The sequence below is a fragment of the Neodiprion lecontei genome, chromosome 6 (genome assembly GCF_021901455.1).
Source record: "Neodiprion lecontei isolate iyNeoLeco1 chromosome 6, iyNeoLeco1.1, whole genome shotgun sequence".
Lineage (NCBI taxonomy): Eukaryota > Metazoa > Arthropoda > Insecta > Hymenoptera > Diprionidae > Neodiprion > Neodiprion lecontei.
The window spans coordinates 9,458,648-9,476,780 of NC_060265.1; the positions used below are offsets into that span (position 1 = coordinate 9,458,648).

Genomic DNA, 18,133 nt, shown 5'->3' on the forward strand with positions numbered 1-18,133 from the left:
TCACAAGCAAATCACACGGTGATCATTGTATGTGATTGAATGTGTAGGCAGCTGTGTTAGGCAGTGTTAGGTAATTGCGTCATGCGTGGCGCATGCGCAGATCAAGATTTAGGCGGCCGTCATGAACTTGTGTAAACGACGGAACCGTGTTGGGAACCGTGTTGTTCGGTTGTCAAAAGATTACGTTTGAATAAACCCGATTTGACAACTTCGGCTAATGAAACGTTATGATTTACTCTAAATCCGTTAAATGGATTCAGGAGTAAATGTTTCTCGATCTCTTCCGCCACTGGTCGAGGGGAAACTTCACGGCTACTTGAACCTCACCATCGACGAAATTGTCTGGTCAAGACGAAGTCCGGGAGACGTAACTATACTTGCCTCCTGGTGGGGTGAACTCGACAGTGCGCAATTTAGGTTCTTCTTTATTTATTTATTTTTTTAATAATTTTATTACACGTGTCATCCACCGCGCGTCTTTGAAATCAGCTACCGCAAATTCAGTCTAGTCCATAGGTTAACCTTCACATAAATTATCAATCTTTGCTTAACGTTCTCCTTTGACTCACCTTTTGCTTGGTTTTAGTTCAGCTTGTTAAGGAGTCGTTTTTCATTTACTGAATTTTAATCTCAATTTTTTTTCTGTTTATGGTGGATCAAAAATACCTTTTCTTAGTGAAATTCAACCTGTTTTCATCAATGTGTATTTTTATTTTTTTCTAGACCAGTCGACATCAAGACTGGTTCACAAACAGTAGACGAAGATACAACAGAGACTTATGCTGTGAGAACAAGTGTCGATTTATTTGCAGAGTATCTGAAAAATTGCGGGACAATAGAGCTTGTGGTTGTGGCAGAAAATACACATCAGGTTATTGCCACAGCTCATGTTATCGATTTACTGGATATATTCGAGAGTAAAACATACTCTAGATATTTTCCAATTATAAATGAGGCTGGGAACAGATTAGGAGACGTTCATATTTGTTTGAAGTTTACAAACATGACGAAAGGTGTTAAGACTACCAGAAAAATTAAACGATTTCAAAAAACGCAGTTTGAAGATCAAGCATTGCACCCTGTAATTAATTTAAAGCCGAGAGTAAACGACGAGAAACTACAGAAATCAAACAAAATGATCTTTGATAATAAGTCAAATTACACGTTAGCCATGAGCAATTCTAAGTACATGGACAATGCATATAAGTCTGTATTGAAAGACAAGCGAATGCAGAGTGAGATACCATTGAAAAAATTAAACACCGAAGTCGCTGACAAACTTGTCGCCCAGGTTGTTGCGAGAGCACAGAGGTTGCGAGGAGCCATTCTCAAAGAAACTTGCAGCGATGACCGTTTAGCTTTGAGCGAAAGTTCTGCTCTAGATAGTCTTACGTCTGACAATTCCATTGAGAATGAAGCCAAGCTTTATGAATACTTTCTTGGTATGTAATTTTAAATTTGGAACTCTAGAGTTTACTGTATTTTTAGGATCAAATGTGGTTTTCATTTGCAGAGTACAATTTCGGTAAAACAAATGTGTTTTTCTAGGAAAGAAAATGAGTCAATTGGATGAGCGCAAGGCATTAGAAACATTGAGATCTACATCTCCCACACCAAGCTTGATTAATCTAGCTTCTGAAACAATTCAATCGTGCTATAACTGCCAGCAACGTTGTAATCAAAGAAAGATTGTCATGAGCAAGCCTGATGAAGTTGTGAATGAAGTTATTTCCAAAGATTCAGAATCGTATAAGTACAGAGGTAGCCATTATCTCATAACACGTGATATTCTTTCAGTTCCCTGTCACATTACTTATCCAATTGCTAATATTAAATATTTCAGAATCAGGCCCGATTGATCGTATAGACAGCATGAAGATTGTCGTAGAGTCCCTAACGTTGTCTCCACCAGGATATCGAAGAGTCCGATCATCTTGCGTTTCTCGTATGTTAATGTAATTTCAGTTTATACGTAACGTAGTTGCGATGCTACAAACCGGAGACATAATTCGTTTTACATTTCGTCAACTATATTCATTTCCTCAACATGCGAATGTTTTAGTAATGTAGACAAATTTTCTCAAGTATAACATACAAACTCCTACATTTCTTTTTACTAGTTTTTGACGCAGCAGATGTAGAATCTTATACTTTTATTCTTTAATGATTGCATACATAGGTACATTATTACAGTATATTCCTGAAAGTTTTGTTTCCACGTTTTATTAGGGGGTGATAGCATACCATTAGCAGTGACGTACCTTGTTGAATATGATACATCATTTACGAAAAAGCCGATCAGGAAATCTAATAGTGAGAGCCGCCCCACGAAATTATGTTCCAAAAAACAAGTTGGTCAAGGTATGTAATTTGCCTGAATAAACAAAGTGTTATTGTATCGTATTATATTGTTTTGTGGGACTAACTTTTAAAATCAAATGTTAAAAACATAGAGTCAAGAGTATTAAAATATAGCTAGTACTAATCCATACATACAAAAATTATATAATAACAAATATATCTATTTTACAGTTATTTATTTCAATCATCAAGCGATCTTTGACCTGCCAAAACCCTACATTCACATGGATCTACCTTTAAAGTTCAAGGTTTTTAATCGACATTTGAATCAAAGGTCGCCTACCTTACTAGGTTTTGGATCAATATATATAAGCGAAGTTGCAGAAATGGAAACACTGAGTACAACGCAAAAGCTAGCAATAGTTAACAAAGGCATAAAAATGGGAGAATTAAAAGTTAATATAGAACTGGGCTGTGATGGGATTCACTTTGGAAAAGATTTTATTGGTAAGTGTAGCCTATTATTGTCTTTTGTTTAATAATAACGTTAAATGTTCGCAGAACCTGTTGAAATTTTTTTTACATATGATAACATAGTAAAGTTTTAGACTTGTACTTGTACAGAAGCATTAATGTATCATGAGATTAGAAAAAATTTAAATGTCTGGGCTTCACAGCCTATTAAATTTTGATGAACGTTCGTGTACTCAACTGCTAGCTTCAGCTTGATTGAAGTTTTGAAGTTATGCTAAGATCTCTAGTTTTTGGGATTCTAGTTTTGTTTGTAAAAATAAATAAATAAATGCATTTACAACTCACTCCAAGTGCCGCGAATTTTCGGGAATTTATGTATTTTTATAATTAACCAGATGCAGTAACATCTACGAAGCAAAATATTCCTGTGTATGAGATATCATCGGTGCCTAGCACAACAGGAAGCAAAGCAAAATCAGCTACTGGTAGCAATTCAAAGCCAAACAGCAGGGTTTCAACATCCTCTAAATACTCTTATAGTTGCAGTGGGAGCAAATCTAGTGGGAGTAATAAAAACGGTGTCACGGAGAATAGGCAAAGCGACACAGAAGATAGATATGTAAAAGTCGATCAACCTAGTGAAAATAAAGAAGAAAAAGTTAGTTCTATTTCTATAATTGCTGTTCACAATCAATAGTTCTCCTTATCGTGTTTTACGGTTTAATTATATGATCATACAGACACTTCTGCATGGATTGATATACATAGCTGAAGGTAAAGGATTACCCAAATTGAATACGTACTTAATATGTCGAGCATTTTGGAAAGAAGATAGAGCTACTAGCCAATTGTGCAATGATACTGAGAATCCGTTTTACCATTTTCACGAAGTAAGTTTGTCCAGTTTATTATTATATCAGTTATGAACTTGAAAGTCATTGCATACAACAATTGCGTACACTTGTATTTCAGCTAGTTCCATTGTTGCACGGACAAGAATTGCTCGATAGAACAAAGGATAACTTCATCGTTACCGAAGTTTGGAGTAGAAATATTTCAGGACAAGACAGTTTACTCGGTATTGCCAAACTACCTGTTCATCAGTTGTATGTCGCTTATCGCGATTCTTTAGTGGTTCCACATCTTTTATTATCAAAGGTAATGCATAAATTTCAACAGATGATATAACAACTCAAAAGCAAAATATAATGAAATTTACGTGATAATATTTTCTCAGTATCCTGTTATAAGCGTTGACGGATGGGTTCCGATTTCTGAACCAATAACTGGCAACTATTGTGGGGAACTACTGGCTTTGGTAGCTCTTGGCACTGCGGATCAAATCGCTCTTCTAGAAATGACCAGAGGACTTAGAGACTGCAACATAACACCTCGTGTGATTCAAAGTTCTTTGAGGAATGCCTCTCAGAATACACAGAAATCTAACTTGTCTACAGGCGAAAGTCAAGTTCTTAATCAGAGAATTCATGTTCGTCGCGAGAATCCTCATGCTTCTACAGATTTCCTACAAGGATTTGATAGCGGATTTCAACATTTTCACGCGGAAGAAATTTATTTTGTGCCTCAAGATAAAAAAACTCAGGAATCACAGACTGAAATTACTACCGTTGAAGATGTGAAGTCTTTTGATACTTTAAATAGAGAAGCTCAAAATGATCCCTCAGGCTCACAAAGTTCAGTTCTACATGCACTGGTTGACCATTTGGCTCAAACACTTGGTGTTCCAAAGGTTAGCAGTCATACTGCAACTGAGGCTCACACTGTTCAACCAAACCATCGTAAAATGTCAACTATTGTAGAACAAATTGACTTAGAACCATTGAGTAATGAAAGTGTTTCTTCCTTGGAAAGTAGTCCTAGAGAAAATGACTGTATGCCCACTGAGATGTATAGAAGTGTTGGAGTTGGCGCAGAGTATGATGATACTGTCAATCAAGTTCCAAGCACAAGTTACTCAAACTCGAATCCTAAACCACTGATCACAGAGAAATCTGTTACACATGATGAATTAAGGGATATGATGGTACACATAGATGAGGAATCATCATTTAGGGCTCACGTAGAGATTGAATGTGCCTTGCACTTGCCTAAAGTAGAAAAACTTGAAGGAGCTATTGAACCAAGTACATACGTGACTTTTCAACCTGCGCAGCAAGATAATGGAACACAATTCGGTTCATACAAAATCACAAATATCTTTCCTAACAGCTGCAGTCCAAAATGGGAATGGAGATGCGATACACGTCTCTCTTCTGACTTACTCGTAAATGTAATACCTAACTAGAGTCATCAATAGCTTGTCTTTGCAAATCTACACATTGCGTGTCATATTAGTTCTAACTCTTATCAAATTTATGTTGTAGGAACAGAAAAGAATGATATTAAAAATCTGGCGACTGCTAGATCCTACGACAAGTCCAAATTTTGACTTGAATAGGGATATAGTTATTGGATTTGCAGCTGTTGATTTGTCCATATTACTTGCTGGGTTCCCTCTTGTATCCGGATGGTTTCACATCATGGATTTTACTGGGAAATGCAACGGTCAAATAAAAGTAAGTACATAAAATATGAACCCTCGTTAAGCGAGTACCATCAACATATTGAAGAAAAAACAATTATTTGTTATTTCCGTCTTCTTTTGTATAGGTCACTATTACACCGCTGGAAAGTATCTCAATGTTCATCAAATCGACTTCTAGCACAAGTATTCCACACCAACAAATACCGCAATTGACAGCATCCTATATTCCACAGAGTACTGGTGTCCTCTTAGAAAATTTTCTCCCTCCTGTGGAACAAATATCACAAAACCACACTATTAGCAATAATGACGGATTTTGTACTAGTTATAACGAATTAGAAAATGATCCAGGGAATGACATCGGTCATAGTCTAGGTGATGTTTCTATGACGTTTTTGTCGCAATCACTCAAGTGAGTTCAAACCTGCTATATTGTTGTCTATTAATTTTCATATCTCTATATACAGATATAAGTCAATATTGTTATACAATTTTGCATTTTTAATTTTTTATGTGCATGACTTGCAATTACAGGCAAAAGTTGACTGAGTTGGATGAGATTACAAAACGATTGAAATCTCGATTGCACGATGTAACAAATGAAGATTTTGACGTTGACTTTGATCCTGACTTCGATGCTGATGAGCCGGATTTAGAATTTGCACATCATCAAAATGGAAACACTGTGAATGATCACTCTGCGAGAATCGCGCCTCGGAATGTAAAAGATTGGCAACCTCTACCACAAACAACTAGCAATTTATCTAGTCAATGCTCTCAAACAAATAGATATCAGGATTCAAATTTTTTTCTCGACATCCAAAACCGATACGTGCCAAATAATTACAATGCTAACACAGAAAGTACGGATCCAAATCTAACAGACACCGGTTACTCTACAACTTCACATGTGCACTCCAGTCAGAGTGTGTCAAATGGACATTTTGATGGTGGGAATCGAAATGATGACTATTCTAATAACTGTTACGCGAGAGATGATGTAGCTGAACAACCTACAAGGGGCGCTAGAATGCACATAAACCATTTACTAGATAAATTAACGTCTCTAACATCTGCACCACCACCAGCGGGAAATTTTCCAATCAAAAGAAATATTCACGATTTTATCGCTAGTTTACGACACAACAATACACATACTAATAGAAAATGTAATCAAGAAGTTAATGTGCGAACTGTTCCGACGCAAACAGAGTATCAGGACATTCAGCGCACTGAAACTTATAAAAATCAGAATCCATCATCTATTAATTTACAGCTAAATGTAGTAACAAGAGATGTCAATGAGAATAACAATGCTGCTGACAGTACTGCGAGCAATGTAACGCATGAAAGAAATAAGGTATCAACGATGATTCGGGAGGAATTAGTCACCGAGGAAAATAATGATTTTACTGAATTTGACGACTTGACAACACACTTGTTGACTTCAAATGTTCGCCACATGCATTCGGAGAGTATTTTCAATCCATTATTGTATCAACACTTAATTCCTAATGTTCACGTCTCTGATTCTTTTTCAAATCCAAATAATTCTAATGAAGGCGTAGAAAATTTGAATGCAACGAATGACGGAGTTGTAATAGAAGAGTTGGACAACAGATATACAGAGAATTTCAATGCTACTATCAATAATAGGTTGGGTAGACTTAGAAATTTAATAGAAATTGATACATCTTTGGTCGAAGATAATGTTAGCCAGAACAGAGTTCAGGCAAATACTTCTAAAAGCTTAGAAGGTAATGATTTCCTTAGAATGACACCAACAGGGGTGTCCGATGATACTGGCGGAAATATTGACGTTACAGAACCTGATAAACCAAATTCTGATGAATCAATGACTAGTAATAGTACAGAGTCAACAACTACACTTTCGTTAGATACTTCTTCTGTTAGACTAAGGCAACATGTTGTTGATAATGGTTCTGGAATGACATCCGATTCATCGGTGTCTGTAGTCACTCGACAAGCTCCAGATGGAGGAAACCCTACAGAGGAGACTAACAAACCATTAGTTATCAGTCGCCAAAACGAGAGTGACCATTCTTTAACTGATAGCTAAGTTTTTGGCTTCCATTTTTTTAAGCTCGAATATTATAGTTGTACAATTTGTTCTGATTTTTCAATTCCTCAAGTATTGCAGGATTGGATTTCTGATCAATTTAGGAAGTAGGACGATTCAAACTTTGCTTGTAAATTTCTGTGATGCTGAAAGCTAGCTGTTGGTATATACCAATTTCCAAGTTCTGAACGTAATCAGTGACATTTTAAAGGGTATTGATTATAATTTATGATTATTGCTTTACTTGTAATTAAAAATATTTTTAAGGGCTTGTATAATTGTCAACGAGATGTTGTTTCGTTAATTGGATTGCCTGCGTTGTAGGTCAACTTTGAACAGAAATATTGTGTGCAAGTTAGTTTTTAACAATTTTTTTTATATCATGTAAACCACAATGTTTTTTAACATATCTTAAATACGGTTATTTTTACTACTTTACTACTAATTCAAGTTACAAAATGTAATGTTTACACTGAGTCTTACGGTATTTCTACATTTAATCGGTATTCATTTCAGACAACATTAAAATATTGTTCAGAGTTTCTGTTTTCATTGCTTTAAAACAATAATGATATCTGATTTCGATCCATTAATCTTTGTTGAACTTATTTATAAATCCGACAATAGTATTAAATTTGTTGTTGTATATGAACATTTCATAACAGTTTTTAAGAACTATTATCTCTAGCATAAATGAATCCGTTTTTTCAATACCGTTTATTTTCAAATCAAAGCGATTCTTGAATAGGTGACAATAATTCGTAATTAAATTTCGTTTCAATTCAAAACTTTGTACACGTGGTTTACAAGTTGTATCAATTTCTACAGGCCTCTCAGCAGCTAAAACTAAACTCTTAGTTGTTATATGTAAAGTGCCCACATTTCATCGAATATCTTTTTATGGAATTGCTTAACCAAAACCTTATTCTGCGAATGACAGCTTATGTCGAATAGAAAAATAAGTGTAATACTTGCCCTCACACGTATTTCTAGAACAGCTTGTTTCAATACAGTTAATATACGTCAATTGATACAAGTGGTATTACTCTGCATATTTTTAATATCTAGACAAGAAGCAATTCTTTCCTGATTGACTGATTACCACATATACGTAATGTGTAATACGAAATATTATCTGTTACACACAGCTATAATAGTTATACCATATTCTAATACAGTTAAACACTACTATACTATATTATTTGAGGCATTTAACCATTTGACAAGCGAAATATTTTTATATAATCTTTCTGTAAATAGTGCTCAAGTAGAGATATTAGAAATAGTAAGGAATTCATTGTATTGCTATTATGAGAATCATTTAGATCTGTATCACGTGTAATATGCCTAAAAATGAATTGATGTATACGTGTCGCTTATTAAATGAATGTAATCTATTCATATATCAGTCTCTATCATTCGTGATCATACCCACGTTTCATAACAACCAGAGGTAAATCACTGTTTCCGAGCAAGTGAAAAGAACTGATGCATAGATACCTTAGTTCGTTTTTTAATTATAAATTTCACATATTACAAAGTTATTACAACTATTTAACAGCAATAGTAATAAAAAACTATGAAATTCGGATATTTAATTGTAATATTTACATCAAACATGTATAAGCGATACTCTTTTTGCCATATCAAAGTAGTTTTTACTCGATAAGAAATCGGCAATTAGTCTATAAGGTAAGCTGAAAGATAAGCTTCGCATCGGTTCCATTTTTTTATAACTTGCGGATGCATAAGCCATATTTTGGCAGGCATCCCTTCGTGACGATGTATCTCTGAGCAATCTCGTATTTTCTGTAATGTAAATAATTAAATACAAATTCTGTTTTTTGATGACCCCAAAAAACTACGGCATTCAGAACATAATAATTTTTTTTTAAACTTGCACGAAATTCTTTGAGTTGAGGCGCATTGTATATTTTGTGTTCCCTATGTTCCTTGAGCATGCACGGTCTGCATAAAAAGCTTTTGTTACGTTTGTGCCAATAATCACCAAGCGGTTTTCTCTGACACAGGTCACAAATGTCAGTATTTCGCTGACAGCACTTCAACTCAACCCCTAAGCGCATCTTCACACGCCCACCAAAACTGTGGTCATACATTATTTGACGCTTACCTCCAGGCAAGTGAGTACCTGGCCTGAAAACGTTTCTGTTTATATACTTGCTTTTATATTTATCATATTGTTAACAATTTTGATACACGCATCATATATGAGTTATCTCAGTGATATTGAAGCATTAATTTGTTGTTTGTATAAGTCAAAATAATTAGTGGGAATTGAAATTGAATACCCTGGATTTTTGTTGGTCGAGTTAGTTTGTCGCTTTGCTGTGGATGAAAACGGATATTTCGATTGTTTAACTTTCGGGGGAAATGTGCTAATGCTGTATTCAGCAGGAGAAGGATGATCGTCGCCATGATTCAAAGTGTCTGCAAAACGTGCAATTCCACTGTACCCCTTTCTACTGATAGCACAAGGACAAGGCTGGAAAAAAGTGATGTTATTGAAGAATATGAATATCCATAAGAGGCTACTCTGTAAAGCAATTGACTGTTTATGTGAGAATTCCTATCGAGAGAACCTTGGTGTTGATAGCTTTAAATGCATCCAGCGGATTATACTTAGTAGGGGAAATGTTTGGAAAGTCTTCATATATGTAATGTCTCATAAACGGAGTCATCCCCTTTTTTGATGAAGTGTCTCTCTCGCATCCTGAGCCAAAAGCTATTTTCTGAAGCTCCTGTTTCCGCACCACATATTCAAAATCTATAAAATATCAAGCAATTAGTACCCTGGTGTTCAATTTATCAATGCAAAAAATTGTGTTATTAAAATGATCTAGTAAGTCTTCTTCAGTGCATCAGTGTCTATGTGAACAGTGTAAAGTAGATCACACTTGTGATACACCTTTGCGGCACACCCACATTATCCTTCTATGAAACAGTCAGACAAGTGAGGAAACTACTCAATTCGAATTATGATGAGCCTAAAAATAAGAGTTGAGGGACGTTATTGCTATGGCAACCTTCGACATGACCGTGACATGATATTGACTGAAATGTGATACTTTCATTTTATGTATGTATGAGGGGGACTAAGGTAGCATATTCATTGATATGCTGATCTAACTTTCAAATAAGTAAATACATGTTTGATGACCCTGAGTGACATATCATTAGATGATTTGTATTTACAAGAACGGGCATTAGTTATTAGAGATCAGGAGTTAATACAAGTTCCTTTAAAAATCTGCATCTCCTCAAATTGATTATATAAATTATTCTCTAACGAATATTTAGAATATATGCATGTATTCGAGTGTATTGAATTGAGAAAATCAGAGAAAAAATGAATATTTTTGAGGAAATCGAGAAAAACCTTGCAAATTAATCTCAAAACTTGTCAAATCAATTAATCGTTCTTGGAGTTTCTGTTGCTGAAAAGCCTAATTTACAAAGAAGATGGGAGAGGAATAATAATAGGTTTGATTCTTGCTTTTTATTCAAATATCAAGCTTTATACGTAAAATAAGTCTGCTTTTGACCGATGGATATAAAATAAATTTATCTACAACACTTATAGTAACAGTTATTAAAAACCATACGAAAGTTGTAACCCTGCGTTTGAATTAAATTGTTCCACACCTCAGAATTTTCATTTTCCTGGCATATTTCATAATATATTGTCTCCCTTCTAGCAATAGAAAAGCCAATGCTGTGTTTACGTTGTAGTGGTGGATCAGTTAAATCTTAGTTTAACTAATTTTCGAAATAAGGAAATAGGTCGATTTGGTTTCTCTTTCAAAGGTTCATAACAAAATGTTCCACATGAATGTCATAACTACATAGACAGTGGGTAGAACTTTTAATTAGTCCCCAAGAAAGATAAGCAGATAAAAATTGTAATTAGTCTATTTTTCCTTTCAACTCCGCAATTAAGAAATTACCTTCCATTGTGGCAGTCAAGCATTAAATTTCTTAAAGAGAAAACATTATTTTTATAGCAAGCACTGTTACAGGTTCTCTAAAACTGGAATTTTTAAGTTCAAAGCCGTAAATCACAGTGCAAAATTGGATATCACGTTAACGAAGTCTATTTTTAAAAAAATTCATAATAATATCTTAAAAATCTTCGAGTATATTTGAAAAGGTTATTCGGTCCGTTGACGGAAGAATTCAAAGACGGTTATTAGCCCTGGGCAAATTTTCTCGATCAGTACTCGGCGGGTAAGTCTGCCAAAGATCTTAAGGTGCCGGTAACTTCTTTATCGACGAAAACAGTCTGACGTACAATCGCATAAGACCACATAAAACGCACGAAACCCCGTTAGCAAAACCTTTTCAAAAAAACTACGGAGTTCAGTCAACGTTTCATTGTAAAATTGTTTTCTGAATCTGAAATCTGAATTCAGCGCGTCAGGGCTGTAATCGATTTTGAATTGTGGGTAATATAGCGGAAGAATAATATGTTGAAACGACGATGATCATACTTTGACGTATTTCCTTAATAAATAATAAACGAGGAGAATAATATATTTTGCAATAATTATTTATTCAAAATAAAAGACCCTCTGAGACGTAATTCAAGCACTAAAACTTTCCTTAAATCATGAGGAGTATTCGTGGCGAGATATTAAACCGGACGTCAGTCGGTTCGTGTGTTGTTCGCGCGGTATTCCAGCGTCGGCCGCTGGTCGATGGTGTTGTACCGTCCGTAACCGTCTTCGCGATGCTTTCGCAGATGTGTGTTTCTGCACATGGCTGTGTCGCGGGACGTTCCCGTATATCGCTCCACAATTTGTCACAATTTTTCACCGGTAAATCGCACGATATCAACTTCATTTCACCCACATAAACAATAGCCAATGTTTATACGTCGGTCCAATATTTTATAGTGATGAATATTAGTGAAATAGTGACGTTTTGAACGTTATAAAAAGTAGGGTACACGGGTACGCCGCATCTCGGTTGCGTGGTGTCTCGCCGTCGAGAGAGAGCACTGAGAATTTTTTACCCCGCTTTTCATTCACAGATTATGACATCTGCCTCGCCGCATTGTGGTGTGCGTCGTATTTTCGATTCGATCTTTATCACGTATCTTCGAATGCGTACAATAAAGAAAGTTTCATTTAGGTGGCATTTTATGATATTCAAGGATGACGGTGACAAACAAGTCTTCTCTTATAATTGAGACTGTCTAGTGTCTACTACTCGTACATACATTGTATGCACGTACTACTATCGCTGATGAAACATTTTTCCCCCCGCGTCATTGGCTCGGATCTTTCGTTCTAATTTCACATTTACCTTTGAACAATCGTTTATCTTATTTCCGAGCAAAGAGCCTCATTACCGATGATCTGTCAAAATTCATTGGCATTCATTACATTATTATGCTAGTATAGTCGCCTTCTGTGTTGCACACATTTTTCTACACGTATATTTATATTACGTATTCTTACGTGTGTAACGTAATGCATATATGCGGATGCTTGCGGAAGAAAAAAAAGATAAAAAGATTTTAAAAAACTGCTGCATTAGTTTCGTTTTTTTATATCCATTATTTACGATATTCTCATTTATTTAATATTAGATGAATACTTACCTGAGAATTGTCATTTAATGTAAATTAAAAAGTGGCACTAACAACATTGCGCAATACGTAATCTGTTATAGAAATTTTTTTAAGAGTTGTTTAAAGAGATATTTGAGGCGATATAACACCTAAGAAAGTTTGATTCTGCACAGGAGCAAGGATTTAAATCATTGTCGACTTGTAAAATGAATGAACATTTTCAGACACATTAGTTGAAGACATACATCCGCCATGACTACTTCTTCCGAAGATGTTTTGATGCAAGTGGGCCAAGTTCGTTATAAAAAGGGAGATGGCACTTTGTATGTAATGAATGAGAGGATAGCATGGATGTTGGATAACAGGGACACTGTTTCCGTTAGTCACAAATATGCTGATATTAAACGTAAGGCTTGATGAAATGATTATGCTGTATTCATTAAAAAATCTCTTGTGAAACTGAAACATATTATGCCAAAATCAGCCAGTTTCTTTTTTTTTTTTTTACACTTCAGTATGATAAATTTTATCAAATTGTGAAATCTAAAATTTCCCACATCCTTACGATTTTACTTCATAGATGTGCTATACGATTAAAATTATTTGAAATTTGGCATGTGTTAAAGTTTATAGATACGTACTTCGAACATTGTTCTTTTTTTACATTCTTGCAAAATTTTTCAACATACGTCGGGTATTTATAATGTTCTCATTTACTAAATTGTCATTGTTTGTTCTAGTACAAAAAATATCGCCGGAGGGTAAAGCAAAAATTCAACTACAAGTTGTACTCCACGATGGATCCTCGTCTACATTTCACTTTGTAAATAGAAATGGGCAGGAGGCGCAGATCAAGGATCGGGATGATGTCAAAGAATTGTTACAACAACTTTTACCCAAGTTTAAAAGAAAGGTCAACAAGGAATTAGAAGAAAAAAATAGGTGAGATATCGGTCCTTAGTTTCCAAGGTGCCTAATCAATATTTACTTCGACATGCCTAAAGTAGAGATCAATCGTATAAGGTTCAAGTTGGTAACTTTAACTAAATGAAAAGTTGAAAATGATTATTACTATTTTGTAATTTTAGAATGAGTTTAGTTCAGTTTGCAAAATTTTCATGCGCTTTGCTTTATTGTAGTAAAAAAAGGCTACAAGGGCAGGGCCATGATTATGTTGAAAGAATTAGTTCTTTCACTGTCATCATTCTGTGCTCTCCTGGAATAGAAGCGCAATGTAAATCAAAAGTCCTAGTCGAATAAGCATACGAAAATTATCTCTAGTGTCTCTTTCTGGCACTAAGTTATGTTTTTTCATCAGAAAAGACTGATCGACACGAATTTGTAGGTCCTTATTGCCCTTAGTTTTGAAGTTATTGAAAAAAATTACAACACAATGAAATGTGAAGTTACCTCACGATATATTTAAGACAATTAGCAGAATTGATTTTACTATTTAAAATAAAGGTGGCTACTTTACCTTTACGTATATAATTTGATATTGCGAAAGCCCAATTTGATACAGATCTGTAGTTTTTTTTGCTTGGGAATAAAATACAATTTCACTTGTGAATTAAATAATGGAAAGTGAGAAATGAGAGGGAAATACAATGAATAAAATTGAAGAAAATGTATTATGGTACAAAACACTTCCATATTTCGTCTGAATATTTAATATTTTTCCAGAAGCATTTTTAATCATGGGGGCGAAAAAAGCTAAGGATACTGTATCATACTGCATCTCGCGTGGAAATATCTTCTCCCATCACGAAGGTATATACGTAATGGAAAAACAGCAGTCTTTCACGATATTTCACATATACATTCTTGATTACTCATAACAATTAAACACCAAGTCTTCTCATTCTGGCTATAGATGTAATAATGGTCTAACTTCATCAATATCCCAGACTGTTCTCGTATTCAAAAATTTATCCACTTCTAGTCACAGTCTATACATCCTGTCACATTAAATAATGCTATTCCTGTCCAATAAACAAGTATTTGTTGATTAGCATGTATCATTGCGCACGTCTGATCTGCTCAACAGAGTACATACGTAGTCCTGAAATTGTTTGCAAATTACGTAATTTGCTGCCTAAATAATTTGTTTTCATATTTCACAGGGCAGGTACATTCATTTTCCCAAAAATGAATTCAACGTTTATTTCTGTATGATTTTTACAGAATGTTGCAAGAAAATCCAACCTTGCTACAGCTCTATCGTGATCTCGTAATCACACAAGTTATTTCCTCTGAGGAATTCTGGGCTCAACACGCAGCTGAGTACACTCAAGCAAAGAAAGGTCAGCGACAGGATATTGGAGTCAATGGTGCTTTTTTGGTAATAGTCAACAACAATATTTGGATTAGTTGTAAAATAAATTGACCCAATCTTATTAACATTTTTTTTCAGGCTGACATCAAGCCGCAAACAGACGGATGTAATGGTTTGAAATACAATTTAACGGTAGACATAATCGAATGTATATTTAAAACATATCCTGCGGTGAAAAAAAAGCATGTAGAAAATGTCCCGCAAAAAATGTCGGAGTCTGATTTTTGGACAAAGTTCTTTCAATCGCATTATTTCCATCGAGATCGTATAAACGCAGGGACCAAAGATCTTTTCACCGAATGTGCCAAAATAGATGATCAAGAGTTGAAAAAAGATATTCAATCGGGGATCAGTGACCCATTGGTTGATATTTCTTCATTTGAAGACAAATCTATTGATGAAAATTACGGCACTGGGTCAGGAAAAGCTGATAAAGCCTCTGGCAACATTGTACACCAAAGCATGATCAAAAGGTTTAATCAGCATAGTATAATGGTGCTGAAAGCAAGCACCGCGAATACTTCGCAAGATACGAGTCAACTTCATTTAAATGGGACAACAACTTTGTCAACAACTAAATCGGAAGCTACCAACCAGATCGAAGATCGTGCCAAAGCCAAAAAAGTAAGTAGTTTAGCTGAATCATTGGTTGCATTGTTAGATCAATAGAATGAACTTGTTTGTGAAAAATCATTATTCATTAATATTTGATATCATTTTACAGCGTAGGATACAAGAGAAATTAGTATATGATGATCTTGATACCAGCTGTGATCTAAACGCAAAGACCACAGCTCCCCTCAACCTGTCTCACATTGACAGATATTTACATGGACCAGTACCGGGTAGCGGAAGTGCAGAAGCCACCAACGAAGAGCTTCAAGTCACCTTAACGCAACTCAGAAGAGAAGCGAGCAATTGGGTGAATGGGAACCATGTACCGAGACATGCAACAACCTCTTTAGTTAGTCCAGCAGCTGCAGTATCTGCTTTGGGAGAACTTACGCCTGGTGGTGCTCTTATGAAAGGTTTTCGAGAGGATAGTTTAGGACGTAAGTACCCAGGATTTTTTGTTCAAACGGTAGTGAAATTTTTCTGCTGTATATAAAGTTCCAGAGACCCAAAGATGTGGGCTACAAGCTGTTATGCACTTTTCTCTAATCGCGAAGTATTTGATAAAAATTGATGTGCTCTCCCTTGTTACAGAATTAATTCCGAAAGATTTGGAAAAAGAATTACGTAATATGTACATGTGTACGTGTGAATTATTAAGGCATTTTTGGAAGAGTTTTCCACCGAACACTCCACAGCTCGAGGAGAAGGCTGTTCGTATGCATGAGGCTCTTCACAGATTTCATTCTGCGAGGCTGAAGCCATTTGAGGTAAGAATCAATCTTTAGAGAATAATTTCTTCATTGGCGTATTTCTACGTATCTGTAACTTGATATTACTGATAAACTATTCCAGTCTTTGACGTGGAACTTTTCTTTAAGCTATTTTGATTGTAATTGTACAGGATCGTGTTCAGAGGGAGTTTTCGGCAGTCAGTCAACACTTGACTAGTCACCTGAACCAGCTCTTGAACACTGCCTATAGAAAATTCGGAGTTTGGCAACAAAGAAAATTACAAATGAGGTAGCCGTCGGTACAGTTATTTTAAAGTTATAAGAATTTCTTTTCTAATTTCGGAAGTTTATAAAGAAAGACAGAAAAGCAATATCAATCGTACGAATATTGCATTTTATATGTTACCGTAACTAGGTATCTATGTGGGTGTATTTTGTCAAAGCCAAAGTCGTGTTAGGAAATGCACCTTGTAAGCCTATTTATTATTTAATATTTGTAATTTTTATTCAATACTTTGCTCGAAGTAATACGTTGCTTTCATAATATTTCGAGGTATAGAGATCAGATATTTAATACTTTTGTAATAAGCTTTTTCGTAGATTATTTATTTCAACAGATTAGACATTTGTAGAAACCCGTTATAATTTACGTGTCAACAATCTACCTTATATATAATACAGTACGCAAACTTCTTTGAGTTATAGGTGAACACGATATTCACCTGGAACAGGTTTCCGTTCCTCTCCGAAATGCATAATGTACTGTTCTCATCCAATTTAGAAGACGTCGTGATATATAACTGCCACAATTTATTGTTTCGGACCATAGTATTAGACCATTCATTTCAATTCTGATTTCCGGTCACATGAAAACTGATGAACTGCTGGATGCTGATCCAATATAGGTACCATGCTATAATTAAATATATCTATTTGTTTTTACACTTTGAAAGTTAAGGGAATAATGGAATAAAATGAACGATAAATCAATTAAAAATAGCCCAGGTCAGGGTTAACGGCTAGGCGGCATCAGTACACTTCCTACAACGACTGCGATATACTCAACTAAGTGTCTTAATTGTTGAATCCTATTTTCTACTCATATCACGTACAAGTGTACGACTCAATATTACATTATAGCAGAAGTAAAGAAAGAAAAAAAAAAAAAAACGGAAAACAAGAATAAATAACCCTGCAACAATTCTAGTAATTAGCAATAACCAATCACGTCATTAATACTATTATGGATTATCAATCGAGTGAATGACAATTGAATCAACATTGAAATATCATGATCACAAGTTATCACATAATACTATAAATATATATTCTTACATTATTATTATTGTAATATTATAGCAATGAATGTTGTTTATTCTTAGCTGTGTAACAAAAATTTGTTGTTTCAAGGATAGAATTTTGTAATTTTCAGTGAAAATATTTCAAATAATTTGCCAAC

At 34.9% G+C, this 18,133-nt stretch overlaps 3 protein-coding genes across 7 annotated transcripts; 2 read left to right on the plus strand and 1 right to left on the minus strand.

Annotated features, from left to right (window-relative positions):
- The first annotated feature begins 125 nt into the window (after nt 1-125).
- LOC107217557 lies at nt 126-8,801 on the plus strand. The gene is made up of 13 exons (XM_015655124.2): nt 126-417; nt 724-1,442; nt 1,549-1,761; nt 1,844-1,945; nt 2,230-2,361; nt 2,533-2,808; nt 3,171-3,433; nt 3,516-3,665; nt 3,748-3,933; nt 4,013-5,065; nt 5,160-5,351; nt 5,446-5,732; nt 5,855-8,801. Exons 1-13 carry the CDS (start codon nt 251-253, stop codon nt 7,398-7,400), a joined length of 5,286 nt encoding a protein of 1,761 aa, XP_015510610.1. The 5' UTR covers nt 126-250; the 3' UTR covers nt 7,401-8,801.
- On the minus strand, nt 8,117-13,147 carry LOC107217548. Of its 4 annotated transcripts, XM_046742490.1 has the most exons (5): nt 10,327-10,782; nt 10,001-10,185; nt 9,710-9,903; nt 9,302-9,554; nt 8,117-9,209 (listed from the first exon to the last, which is right to left on the minus strand). In XM_046742490.1, the coding sequence occupies exons 1-5, from the start codon at nt 10,343-10,345 to the stop codon at nt 9,081-9,083; spliced, it is 780 nt and encodes a 259-aa protein (XP_046598446.1). In that variant the 5' UTR covers nt 10,346-10,782; the 3' UTR covers nt 8,117-9,080. The 4 variants fall into 4 exon arrangements, with proteins under 4 accessions (XP_046598446.1, XP_046598447.1, XP_046598445.1 ...); XM_046742491.1 differs by lacking the exon at nt 10,327-10,782 and adding an exon at nt 13,024-13,147 and having other exon boundaries at nt 8,117-9,554; XM_046742489.1 differs by lacking the exon at nt 10,327-10,782 and adding an exon at nt 11,366-12,127 and having other exon boundaries at nt 8,117-9,554.
- LOC107217562 (general transcription factor IIH subunit 1) lies at nt 12,105-17,844 on the plus strand. 2 transcript variants are annotated; one of them, XM_015655132.2, is made up of 8 exons: nt 12,105-12,235; nt 13,218-13,399; nt 13,734-13,935; nt 15,178-15,334; nt 15,407-15,952; nt 16,053-16,380; nt 16,535-16,710; nt 16,845-17,844. In XM_015655132.2, exons 2-8 carry the CDS (start codon nt 13,246-13,248, stop codon nt 16,965-16,967), a joined length of 1,686 nt encoding a protein of 561 aa, XP_015510618.1. In that variant the 5' UTR covers nt 12,105-12,235; nt 13,218-13,245; the 3' UTR covers nt 16,968-17,844. The 2 variants fall into 2 exon arrangements, with proteins under 2 accessions (XP_015510618.1, XP_046598443.1); XM_046742487.1 differs by lacking the exon at nt 13,218-13,399 and having other exon boundaries at nt 12,115-12,235.
- The last annotated feature ends 289 nt before the right edge of the window (nt 17,845-18,133 follow it).

What these genes read in the sequence shown, in the direction of transcription:
- LOC107217557 (XM_015655124.2), top strand. Translation starts at nt 251, where the DNA reads ATGGATTCAGGAGTAAATGTTTCTCGATCTCTTCCGCCACTGGTCGAG. An exon ending in CCGATCATCTTGCGTTTCTC is followed by an intron (nt 1,946 to 2,229) that starts GTATGTTAATGT and finishes ACGTTTTATTAG; the next exon opens with GGGGTGATAGCATACCATTA. An exon ending in CAAAAAACAAGTTGGTCAAG is followed by an intron (nt 2,362 to 2,532) that starts GTATGTAATTTG and finishes TCTATTTTACAG; the next exon opens with TTATTTATTTCAATCATCAA.
- LOC107217562 (XM_015655132.2), top strand. Translation starts at nt 13,246, where the DNA reads ATGACTACTTCTTCCGAAGATGTTTTGATGCAAGTGGGCCAAGTTCGT. An exon ending in TCGAGAGGATAGTTTAGGAC is followed by an intron (nt 16,381 to 16,534) that starts GTAAGTACCCAG and finishes CCCTTGTTACAG; the next exon opens with AATTAATTCCGAAAGATTTG. An exon ending in CGAGGCTGAAGCCATTTGAG is followed by an intron (nt 16,711 to 16,844) that starts GTAAGAATCAAT and finishes GTAATTGTACAG; the next exon opens with GATCGTGTTCAGAGGGAGTT.
- LOC107217548 (XM_046742488.1), bottom strand. An exon ending in TTAAAGCTATCAACACCAAG is followed by an intron (nt 9,904 to 10,000) that starts GTTCTCTCGATA and finishes ACTTTTTTCCAG; the next exon opens with CCTTGTCCTTGTGCTATCAG. An exon ending in TCGACCAACAAAAATCCAGG is followed by an intron (nt 9,555 to 9,709) that starts GTATTCAATTTC and finishes AAACGTTTTCAG; the next exon opens with GCCAGGTACTCACTTGCCTG.